This window comes from Equus quagga, chromosome 2, assembly GCF_021613505.1.
Source record: "Equus quagga isolate Etosha38 chromosome 2, UCLA_HA_Equagga_1.0, whole genome shotgun sequence".
Classification (NCBI taxonomy): domain Eukaryota; kingdom Metazoa; phylum Chordata; class Mammalia; order Perissodactyla; family Equidae; genus Equus; species Equus quagga.
This window is the reverse complement of record NC_060268.1, coordinates 118,041,643-118,054,075: the sequence shown is the minus strand read 5'-3', so window position 1 is coordinate 118,054,075 and position 12,433 is coordinate 118,041,643. Positions and strand designations below refer to the sequence as shown.

The 12,433-nt window shown below is 49.0% G+C and overlaps 1 protein-coding gene across 1 annotated transcript in view; it reads left to right on the top strand.

The window, feature by feature from the left end:
* Nucleotides 1-4,736, top strand: part of PGBD5 (piggyBac transposable element derived 5) — a 113,251-nt gene extending 108,515 nt beyond the window's left edge. Inside the window, exons 6-7 of the mRNA XM_046654360.1 lie at nt 1,092-1,197; nt 2,682-4,736. Of these exons, the coding sequence (XP_046510316.1) occupies nt 1,092-1,197; nt 2,682-2,877 (302 nt within the window). The 3' untranslated portion in view covers nt 2,878-4,736. The remainder of the gene's footprint in view (nt 1-1,091; nt 1,198-2,681) is intronic.
* The last annotated feature ends 7,697 nt before the right edge of the window (nt 4,737-12,433 follow it).

Sequence of the window (12,433 nt, the reverse complement as noted above, 5' to 3'; positions counted from 1 at the left end):
AGGCGATTTATGGTTGTGCAAACATTGTAGAGTGCACTTACACAAACCTAGACGGTACAGCCTACTACACACCTAGGATACATGATACTAATCTTATGGGACCACCATCACATATGCAGTTCGTCAGTGACATAAATGTCCTTATATGGCGCAGGACTATACTGGGACAGTGGCAGTCCAGAAGCTGTTGCACTGGTTTTGCTGAAATCTGCAGACTGGGAGCTCCAGGGACGCAGCCAACTCCAAGGTCCTTCCTTGGAGAGTGATCCTTATTGAGAACCCTGGTGACTCAGAATGAGTCGTCCTCTACTTCTGAGAAAAGAACAGAGGGGATTTTGTTTCTTTGTAGGCATGGGCTGACCTGCTCTTGTCCATGTGGTCTCCATGGGGCCCTGATGGAGCCAGAGTCTCTTTAGACCTAGAGGAGGCTGTACTTGGAAGTCAGGCATATTAAAACGGAGCTGAAATGGGAAACCTCCCAAGGTCTGGGCCTCAGGTGTGAAGCTGGGATGCAGAGGATGCTTTCCATCCCTTGGTCAACATCCACGAGACCCCGGAGGTCCTGGGAGACGTGACACAATGGAGCCCGGGGCTGGGGGCAGCGCCTTCTGAGCCTCTATTTCCACCCTCTGCTTTGATGCAGGCAGGCAGGGCCGGCAGAAATGACCACTGGTATGCTCTAACCTCAGCCACCTGCTCCGCCTCCCAGCCCGCCCAGAGCCCGTGAAGGGAGGGAGAAGGAGGGGAGAGTGAGTCTGCATTTCCATTTTTGCTCTTTCAAGGCCCAGTCGGGTGCAGCACCTTCCCCAGTGCCACTTAAAGCCATCTTTGGGCCCGTCATAACCCTGCGATACCCCTGTACCTCGGATGCCATGTCTCAGCTGGCAGATACCTTTGCACTCACCTAACTCTGATATTTCCCTCAACTCCTCTGAAGCATGTGGTGACAGGTGTGCATTGTGGGTTCTTCATCGCCGCCTCTGCTCTCCATTTCACCTCAGGACAGCCCGCAGGGTGGAGACAGGCACGTCTGTGAATCCGAGTTTGCAGGAGGCAGTTTGGAGGGGATTCATCTTCTCTCTTCTCTGCAGGCATGATCATCAAGAGGAAGCGTGGGGAGATCCCCTGTCCCTTGGCTGTGGAGGCGTTTGCCGCTCACCTCAGCTACATCTGCAGATATGATGACAAGTACAGCAAGTGAGTGAACAGCCGACACCCATCCACAGGAGGGCTCTTGCAGGCTCCGCATCACAGAGTGGAGAAATTGGTGGTGGTCACTAGTTTCCCCAGGTTCACAATTGAAAGTTAAAGACCCTGTGAGAGGAATCCTGAGCCCCATCTTGGCCTCCCAGGCTCACCCGTGCAGCCCTCCTCACCTCTGGGTACCCTGCCTCCTTTGCCACCCTCTCCATCTCCTTGCCCAGAGCTGCCCTTCCTTCCACTTACTCAATGCCTGCTGTTTCTCAATTGTTGGTCCAGACCCTGCACCCTCTGTGTCTCTCTAACGCATTCTGCCCTCCTTCTCCACACCCATGGACCACTGAACATCAGGTCCAGGCATTGTCACACTGAGTATGTTTTCCAGCACTGGTTAATTTCAAATACGGACTCCTGCATCAGGCGTGGTCTCATCTTAAGCGTCCACATAGAATAGACAGTATGCATGGTGTATGTACACACACATCCCCACAATACCATCTCCTGGCTGAGTGTCATTATATCCATAACAGGAACTCAAGAAATGATTGCTTTTGAACCTCAGTGTGACTATTACTACATTACTAGGATTGAGCCTCACAACCTAAAAGGCAGTTGGATGTTTACTCGGCCCTCTTTGAGGGTAATTGACATCTTCTGGGCTTTTTCATGGCAGAGAAGGGAAACCAAGGACCTGGTCTTCCCTGGAAAACTTGGCCTAAGTGTGAAAGGGAGCTCCGCTTCTTAGGGAGTCGTTGAACAAGCTCAGCACTTGCTGAGTTCCATGTGGTTATTACAAAGAAAACTATAGTTATTTAGTAGCTATCTGTTGGGTGCTGCTCTGTACCGGGCATTTTAGTAGATTGAGGATAGTGACCCTCAAACACTTTGCATTCAAGGGGAACAGAACACAGGGATGAATCCTAAGATAGGTGTGCCCAGAAAGAACACTGTCCTCAGTCTCAGGGGCAGAGAAGGCCTCCCTGCGGTGATATCTGTCCTCGAACTGAAGGGAAGGTGGTGGTGGCAAAGAGATGTGTGCTCAGGAAAAAGGGAACCTGTTGCAGAGGCACAGAGCTGCTGATGAGCCTGACCCTGGGGAAATGGAAGCAGTTCGCTATGCACAGAACACAGCATTTGGGAAGGGCTCCTAGCAAGCAGGGAAGCCCGAGGGTCTAACTGGGCCCTGCTGACTCAGAGCTTGTGAGCTGCCCCACAGAAAGGCCTGGCTTCTGGTTTCGGAATCTCCTCAAGTGGCTCACCTGCTCCTTTGGTAGGAGTTGTCTTCATCGTCTTTGTCATAAGTAAAGTTCATTGTGACAAAGCCTCAGCAAGAGCCAGCCCTACCCCTGCCTGATTCCTACCCCCACAGCACCCCTGCAGCATCTTGCTGACCATGCTCAGGCCTTTTGGGAATCTCTCTCCTGAACTGGGTGCCCAGAAACCCTCTGAGTCAGCCTTTCTTATTCTCTCTGTCCTTTTAGGTATTTCATTTGTCATAAACCAAATAAGACCTGGCAGCAGGTCTTCTGGTTTGCTGTCAGTATCGCTATCAATAACGCCTACATCCTGTACAAAATGTCGGACGCCTACCACGTGAAGAGGTACAGCCGGGCACAGTTTGGCGAGAGACTTGTGAGAGAGCTGCTGGGCCTGGAGGACGCTTCTCCAACCCAGTGATGCCCTTGGCATGGGCCCCAGGCTTAGGTAAGGACCAGTTCGAGGGAGGGGCAAGAGGGAGAGAGCCTGCCATTCTGACCTACCCAACCAGACCCGGAGATGCCTTGGTGTGTGGCCCCAGCCTGGGAGGGGTGCTCAAGGCCTCTGGAGGGACCAGGATGGACCTGGTCAGAGGATGGCTGCTGTCCCAGTTTCTGTTCAAAGAAGAGTATGTCCTCCCTCCAGGAAGCAGCCACCCACCTCTCAGTGAGCGCTCTGCAGAGAGCGATGCCAGCCCAGACTCTCTACATGGGGCCAGTGCTGCTGTCAGTCGTGAGTTGCTCAGCAGGGCCCTCCATCCTCACGACACCGGTGGAGCCTGCAAAGAGACTCAACTCTTAGCACAGGGGACCTGGGAAGGCTGTTGCCACTAAAAGTGCCAGGGGTAGGATGAGGCATAGCATGTTCTGCTAGAAATACCTGCTTTGTAAAGATGTACAGACATTTGTGACATGGTTTGATTTCATGCTATGTCTAAAGGTGACAGGAAACAAGCAAGGATGGGCTCTGTATTGCTAAGATTGTTCGAGTATGTATAGGAGACCAGAGGCTTTGCCAGCATTTGCCTGGTGCAGGCAGCATAGAACAGGTCTGAGAGTAGAAGAAAGACAAATGGGTGCCATTAAAATGCAGTGATGAAATGGGGGCGTGGTTGTCCATTCTGGTTGATAAATGAGGCATTCCTGCTCAGTTCATCTGTTTGGCTGGTGGATGGCAGAAAGGGAAAACATTGACAGAATCCCAGTGAAGTGTGATGCTATTTTTTATTTTTAAATGTATCTTCAGGTTATTTTCTTACTGTTGCTTAAGATCTTCTGTAAAAGGAAAATGTCCCCTTCTTTCCCATCCTCTCACCCCCTTGCCTCACCCCAGTCATGGCTCCTTGCATGATCACAGTTCTGTGTTCTGTGTTCTGTGCTAGGGCCAGAAGGGGCAGCTTGCTTCCAGAACAAATATGGTTGCACTCTGATAGGGACCACAGGGGGCCTGCAGGCCGTAAGCTTTGTCACAGACATTAACAGTGGCAGAATTACTTGTTTTGAAAAATATGTAGCATTACTGAAACAAACAACAAAACGTCTCCACGGATAACCACTCACTAATTCTCTTTCTGTCGTGCGCAGTCCCTGGCAGTGTTTGCTGGTCTCAGGCCATATCCTCAGACTGGTGTGGCCAGTGTTGGCAAACCCCGCAGTGGGACCGGGCTGCCAGATTGGTTGGGTGTGATTTCCCGAGGCGGGCAGGGCCTGCTCACCTTTGTGCTGAGAGGACTACTTGACAAGCATCTGGCAGTGAGGCCTCCACTTACTTCCCGAAATGAGCTGGGCTCTTTCCGAACTGAGGTTCACACATCTCCAGGGGAGCCCTCACCAGAGTGGTCAGCTGGTCTGGCGGTCCCCACAGACGAGAAACAAGTAATTTCTGGATTTCCACAATCCCCTTTCAACCCAATTTGCGTAGCCCCTGATTTTTACAAATGCAAATCTATTCTGCTCAGGCTTCGGGACTGTTTTCCTTGTTCACACCCAGTTAATTGAAAGTGTTGCTGGCAGCATGCTCCCGAATCCATGTCATTCCTGTGTCCTGGGCTCATGACCATCACCCTCCCCTGTGGTTTTGATTCAATGCCGCGGATTGTAGGCCAAGTTCCAAACTGAATTTCAGAACACCTTTGCCGTGTCCTTTAACTGGATTGAGAGCACTTTTACCACATGGAGAAATATATTTTTAATTTGTGATGCTTTTCTACAAGTTCCACTATTTCTGAGTTTAATGTGTTTCCAACACTTAAGGAGACTCTAATGAAAGCTGATGAATTTTCTTTTCTGTCCAAATAAGTAAAAGAAAAAATAAAAGTCTATTTAGATGTCGATTCTTTGTTAATGTGTGAATTTGTTTACAAAGTCAGGGACAAAACTACAGGCTATTCTTTTAAGATTTGATTTCTTGTTATATAATCTGGTGTATATGACTTTAACTGTTCCTAGTATCATGAACCATTGAGCAATTTTTTAAAAATCCAGTGAAGATTGACTAATAGAAAAATATATTGATGCCCTAGTTCTGTGAGTTTAGTTGTATTTTAGATGCCTGTGCCATTGGAGAAAATACTGCGTCTGCCTTCCAAACAGGTGATTCTTCCTCTTTTCTTCTAGTCTGTGTATGTGTCATTCCAGGTTAACGTGAAGAAGTGACGAGTAGTGGATGACTTTGCCCACCAACTAATTAGAGAGTAATTATACCATTTTAGTGCTCTGTGTCTAAAACAGTACCCACTGTTTTCTGACAAATGATTGAAAAAGACAGGAATTGAGTTGGGTTTCCAGTGGAGGTTGTGGTGACCACTCCAGCCCTCATGAGGTTGGCAAGAGTCTCTCTCCTCCTTCTGGAAGAGGGACAAATTGACATGTAGTGCTGTTAGGAGAAACTGCAGGGACATGGACCTCTCTTAGAGATGTGACTCTAGGAATTGCTGTCATTAAAGTTCACCCGGCTTGTGTCTCCCTGGGTTTGAGGGCCCTCAGGCTAACACTGGATTGGCTCATTTAGTAGCTGGCCATTCCTGGTGACCAGGAGAGGGCTGGTGAGCGGTTCTCATGAGAGGGGGGCCAGCACAGCCCTGGCAAAGGCTGTGAGGCAGGTGGGCACCGCTGCATCTCCTGACCACTGAGAGCCCTTTCCATCCTGGTCCTGCCACCATGGCAAATGAATCCCCTGTGGGATGTCTGTGCCACAGGGTCTAGAAAAGAAAAATGGAACATTGAGCTTCACAACTTAAACAAAACAAAACATCGACAAAGCTTCTAAGCTTCTCTAATGAAGATCTCTGTTGACCAAATGTCACTTAACCCTGTTCTGAGCTTCACACTGTTTGTGATGCGGGCCCACGATTGCAGCTGTGTTCATAATTAGGTAAGGTAATTCTTAGGAGAATTTAACTTGAACAGATTTCTGCTACCTTCCTTATCAGGATCTATATTTCATATCCATTGTCTCTTTTCCCTACACTCTGCTTCCCAAAAAGCCTCAGTTTTGAAAAAAGTCTTACTGTGGTCAGTGGAACATTATACTAGAGCCATATTTCAAAACTCAGGCAAGTAACATAGGAAAATCTTGGTGCCTGGATCATTCTGGGCAAAGATATCCACTTTATTGACTACGTTAGGGAAGGCCTGGCCACCAAAATTGAATGAACTCTGCAATTGCACCAGAGGCAAGAAGATTGCGGATACCCATGACAGGCACTGGAAGGCTCTGGATCACCATTTATGGCCGTGCACCACCATCATCCACGGGAACCAGCCTCAGCATCAGACAGTGAGGGGGGTCTCGAGTTGCTGGGGGAGGAAGTTAGACAGACAGACGTTATCAGTGAGTGACATGAGGAGTCCCAAGCTTCATTCATTCTCCTCCAGTCTGTGTTTAATGGCAAAAAACATTTCCCCACAGGTCATGGAGGTTTGGGTGAGAATAGTTCAATGATATACTGATGGAAGGGAGAAAGCTGACTGGGTGCTGTCCACCACGTGGCTTACTGCACCATCCCATGGCTAATGGTTTGCAAAGCAGGACGAGAAAGGCTACAGATGAGGCCAGTTTCATGTGGCCTGGAGTGCTTCCTGTGCACCAGCTCTTTTCTTTTTACAGGAACCTGTGAGGTAGGCACAGACTGTCATTGTACCCTAGTTCACAGGTGGAGAAATGGTGAGGGGAGAGGTTCAGTGGCTTGCCCAGGTAAGCCAGGTAATTTGGGGGGCACAGTCTCATGCCTAGGCTGGCCTGATGCCAGAGGCCGAGCTCTAACTGCTCTGCATCCTGGCTCCCCAGACTCATCAAGAGAGTTAGGAGTGTTAGCCCGATTTATTTAATGCCTCGATAGGGTATTTTCTCCTTTCTGTAGCTTGTATAGAATGGAACCCAAACCTCTCTTCCAAACCCAAATATTGCAGATGACACTGTGCACTCCATCCCACCATGCCTGTCACTCGCATGTGTTCTTTCTTGTCCTCAACTGAAGTGGATGTCTTTTGATTTAACGACTGATGGAGCCCAAGCTGAGCTGGGAGTGAGCTGCAGTCTGGGAGGGCATTTGGACGAGGCTAGTCCTGGGCTGCAGCAGGCGCTGAGCTGGGACGTACGGCACTAGGGGAGGGGTGAGGTCCAGCCGTGGAATATGCCTGGAGTTCCCTGGCACCTGCCATCCTATGGGTGATGTGACAGAGTGACTGTTCCCCAAAATGCTACAACTGGACTCTTCCTCAGGTCTGTGCGCACTTGCCAGCTTGTTTCTGGTTGTGTCCCCCTACGTTAAGCAACAGCTCATCAACAGTCAACAGTCTTGGGTGTAGAAAGTATGCCTTACATAGTTGGGGTACCAAAGAAAAGGGACCCCCCAAAAGATCACAACAAGGTTACCTGGGAAGGTGCCCCAGCCCCTGCCCCAGGCCTCCACAGCCTGCTTTGGAGAAGAGATCCATCTATGAAGGAGCCTCTAATTATGTGGCCCCTGTATCCACATAATTGGCTGTCTCACCCAGATGCCGTCTATCTTTATTAGGAATGTTGCTGAGACTTCCCACTTTTGACTCCATTATTTAATCTTTGATTCTCTGTGGCTTCTCTCAGTGTCTCATCTTTGAAAGTATTTCTAAGCCTTCTTCTTAAGTATGTCCTTGTCTCCTGATAAAAAATAAAAGAGGAGCATGAGCTCCGCTTTGGCGGCCCAGGGTTTTGCCAGTTCGAATCCTGGGTGTGGACATGGCACCTCTCATCAAGCCATGCTGAGGTGGCATCCCACATGCCACAACTAGAAGGACCCACAACTGAAAATACACACTATGTACCGGGGGGCTTTGGGAGAAAAAGGAAAAAATCTCTAAAAAAAATAAAAAGTGAAAGACAGGGCCAGCCCCTTGGCCAAGGGGTTAAGTTCGTGCACTCCACTTGGGCGGCCCCGGGTTTTGCCAGTTCAGATCCTGGGCACGGACCTGGCACCATTCACCAAGCCATGATGAGGTGGCGTCCCACATAGCGGAACCAGAAGGACCTACAAGTAGAATATACAACTACGTACAGGGGAGCTTTGGGGAGAACAGAAAGAAAAAAAGATTGGCAACAGGTGTTAGCTCAGGTGTCATCTTAAAAAAAAAACAAACCCAATCTATGTGGATACAACATATGAAAAAAAATTAAAAATAGAGTTTCAGGTACCAAAGTGGCACTGGGACTGTTGCTATCAAATGCCAGCAGGAAGAGGGGCTGGGTCAGTTGCCCCACGTTGTACATTCTCATCTTCACTAGCTACTCCGCTAACACTTCTTTTCTAAGTTACTTGGGAGTTTGACCTTTTGTGTCCCTGTTGGGAGATGAAAACTGAGGAAGAGGAGAGGGCCGCTTTCTTCGGTAAAAGATCTGCAGGAGAGCGGAATACGATGGGGGAGTGCACGGCTTGTGCTCATGTGAGGGACCCCATGCTTCCTAAGGGGAGGGGGCCTCTGGCTGAGGAAGTGCAGCAGGAATGAAAGGGGACAGCTGGCGCACAGAGAGCTCCCAGCTTCTCTCTTGCTGCCAAGAGGCACCACCTGGGTGGCACACCTCCCCTTTTGATATTTCTCAGTAATCCCTCATTCATTTTCTTATTCATTCCTTTGACAAATCTTCATCAAAGCCTAACTGGAATAAGAAGCAATATTTAATGTGTGGAGGTATTCATGGTCCAGGTTTGGTTGTAGGCTCTCTGCCTGGTTACTTCGTTTGATCCTCAGCATTGCCGTGTGAGCCGGGAACTGTCAGTCTCCCCCTTTTGTGGTTGGGGAAAGTGATGCTTCGAGAGCCTGTGGGAGGGCCCACCCTAGAGTGTGGAGCTGAGGTGCCCCTCAGTCGCTCCATTGCTGACTCAGCCCCCATGGCTGAACTACTACCAGCAGGTGTTGTGCTGGGAGCTGGGCGCAGGCCAACCACCAAACCTGGTCTGTGCCCTCGAGGGGGCTGTGATGCAGGTATGTGGAGGGCACAAGGTGGGCTGATAATCCCCCCTAAGGAAAGGTTTCAGTGAGGGGGCGAGGTCCTGGACTGTGATGGATGGCATTGCTGCCCGATGCAGCAGTGCACACCCCCTCTGAAATTTGGGGCGCTTTACCTTGACAGGCATCGGGTACACCTGGCTTAGCGTATCCCCAAAAAGATGGAATCTAAGCTGCCTCAGAAGGTGGGAACTAGACTGCATCTGACCAGGACTTGCCAATTTGTCCTGTGGCCAGTGATACGTAAGTTTTTGGAAAGCATGGCACTGCATGTGAGCAACAAGGCAAAAAGTGGTTCCAGCTGCTCAAGGGATCATAACCAAGCAAGAAGAAAGTTTCCTATCTCATAAATAGTAATATGCAGTCACAACATTTTTATTCCCTTCATTCCCCCAATGGCTTCTATTTTCTCCAAGGAAATATGGCATTGACTTCTTTTTCCAGCCTGACAACTGATGTGAGGGTTTGCTTGTCCCCAGTTAACTGCTAGTGTCACACCTTCCCCCGCTAAGAAAGGGCCACAACTTTGGCAAAAGTAGTGGTAGAAAAAAATTATTAATTGGGCAGATGAGATTTTAGCTTTTTTTGCTCTTTCCCTGGACTTGGCTGTCTTTTTTAAAATTCATCCAGCTTCACACTTGAAACCTCCCTCCCAGTGAGAATGCAGAAGGAATGAACAGGAGCAGGAAGGAGGGAATGGAGTTTGTATTATTTGGATAGGTTAGAAAGATGGACCCAGAACAGTTGTATACATTTTTTAGGTGTAAATTTAAGATCTAGAGTTGTGGGATTGTGGAATTTTTGATTGAGGCATGTTTTGGTCACTTTCATCCATTTCAACATAATGTCATAATGTCACAACATAATGTGACTTTTAAAAGTCCCCTTATCATACTTATCAGTAATTATCAATAGGAGTACAGTGTCCAAAGTGGGACAAATGCTCTGCTAGATCCTGTGACAGTCAAACCATGTGTCCTGTTGTGGCCCCCACCCTACAACAAGAGACACCACCCAGCTAGGGGGTCAGGCAGCTAGGATACTGGGTCCACGCAGAGACCAAGTGGTAGGAGGGGCAGATCGGAAAACTGGGGCCGATTAACTTGGTGGACTCAGAAGGGCGCCTGGCCTTCATCTCTGGACCAGCCCCCCTTCCATGTGGTGCACGTAGCTGGGAGGCAGCCTCCAGCTCAGTGTTCCTACCATTTAGAGCTGCCCAACATCAGAACAGGATGCCTCTGAAAGCAGGGAACACTCTGCCTATCCCTAAATATCTCCCACTGGAGGCAACTCCCTGCATAGGAGGGTCCCAGAGGGCATTCACAGTGGCAGGAGGTGGCCCTAACTCCAGGCTGTGGGCTTGGGCAGGACACCCCTGCTGGCAGCTCTGATCTTAACCAAGGAGGAGCAGAAAATAGCCACAAAACAAAGCTCTGACTACTGGGCAGATGAAGAAGGAACTGAATTATGAAGACGCCTGCTGCTCTCCAGAGGATGCCCGCCCCCCCGGCTGTTCGCCCTCGTCCTCTTCCTCTTCCTCAAATGGAGGACCTTGAGGTCAGGGGTCGCAGCCATCAGTGACGAGGAGATCTGTGTCAAAGAATCTGGAAAGACTGCTGTTCCATTTGAAAATATCTTTGCCACCATTAGATTATCTCTTTTTTTCTTTCAATTTTCAGTTAAGAATCTCAAGGAGAAAGTTTTTAGTCTTACCAGGAACTGCACGCGTGTAGCCCTTGGGGACGTCACACACCTCCATCCCCTCCCCTTTGTGAAGATTAAGCATAGCCTTTTGTTAAGATTTTGATTTACAATAAGACATGCTTGCAATAAATTTTTACAAATTTTGTATACCATGAGCTAAATTCTGAGTTCTAAAACGTGAAGTATGGCCAAAATTATGATTTAATTCAGATATCTTATCACATGATTTTTATTTGTTCAACAGTTCATGTACAGTCAGCAACTTTGAAATACAGTCAGGTATATTGCATTTGCCTCTCTAGTGGGTTCTTCTTGGGGCTGGGGAGGGCTGATGAGGGAGGGAGGACGTGATAAAGGCAGTTCATGGAAAGCATCATGGGACCAGCTGCCAGAAGTGAATAATCGCAAAGGTTGGGCAAAGCATGGGGCGTCCACCCCAGGGATTCTCCACAAGGTGAAGAGGGATGGCAGGTAAGGGGGCCCTGGCGGCTGCAGGCACGTCCCTAACACTTGCTGCTGATCCTGGGAGGAGTCAGAGGGGCCCCCTTGGGGATCCTCCTCCATGTCCCCCTCCCGTCTTCTCTGTGTGTGTGTCGGGGCAGCAGGGCGAGCACAGGAGCCTGTACCACCAGAGGGTGGATTGTGCAATCTGCAGCTCCCGCAGCTGCTGCCATCACCACTGCCCTGTCATCTTCTTCCCTTTCCTCGGAAGGTTGTGGAATCAGAAGCACGAAACTGGGGTGAGCATGTGCTGTCAGAAGGTAGGTGCTTGTGAGCAAAGTGAGAGAAGAAAGGAAAAGTCTCTGAGTGAGATGGGGGTGGTGGGGCGGGGGGGTCATCTACCAAACAGAAGGGACATGACTTTGGTGGCAATATCCTAAAAGGCCATAAAGTGGAAATTGTTTTCATTAATATAGAAAATTTTTATGTATGATGAGATGTCTGATCCCACTTTCCAGGGTTCTTTTTACACTTCCTAACAGGAGAGTATAAAAATTTTGAGAAATGTGTGCTTTTCAGCTTAAAATAGGAAATTTTTTTTTTGGAGGAAGATTAGCCCTAAGCTAACTGCTGCCAATCTTCTTTTTTCCGAGGAAGACTGGCCCTGAGCTAACATCCATGCCCATCCTTCTCCACTTTATATGTGGGACGCCTACCACAGCGTGGTGTGCCAAGTGGTGCCATGTCCGCACCCAGGATCTGAACTGGCGAACCCCGGGCCGCCGAGAAGTGGAACATGCGCACTTAACCGCTGCGCCATCGGGCCGGCCCCAGGAGCTAAAATATTTTTACAGCACATTCTAGCAATGTTTTAAGTTCTTGTGTAAACCAAAAGTAATTTTCAAACACCCTTTTAAAGCTTTCAAATCCTTGCGCACCAAGCCTTTTAGTAGGCACTGAGTTTACCTTGACTTAGTCATGTTTTGTTGACCCAGTGGGATCATTTTCTACAGTCAGTGACTTCCTCCCACCATCACCTTTATCTGTCTTCCCTCCATTTTTCCTTTCTACATCTCTCTGCCTCTGCCTTCTCTCTCTGCAGACATCTCCCCTTCTCCCTCTCTCCCTCTCCCTCTTTCCCACATTCCTTGGGTGAGCCCTGGAGTCATTCCTGACTTTCCTCTCCAAATGCAGAGGGGCCAGTCTGGGTCCTTCCTCCTGTTATCTGGCATCCAGAGGGGATGTGAGCTTTTGTATCAAAGACATTGTGAGGGCAGAGACACCTCAGAAAGAGACAAGCCTTTAACAAGGATGAGGCAAGACCCTTTATAGCTGAGAATGGATGACAG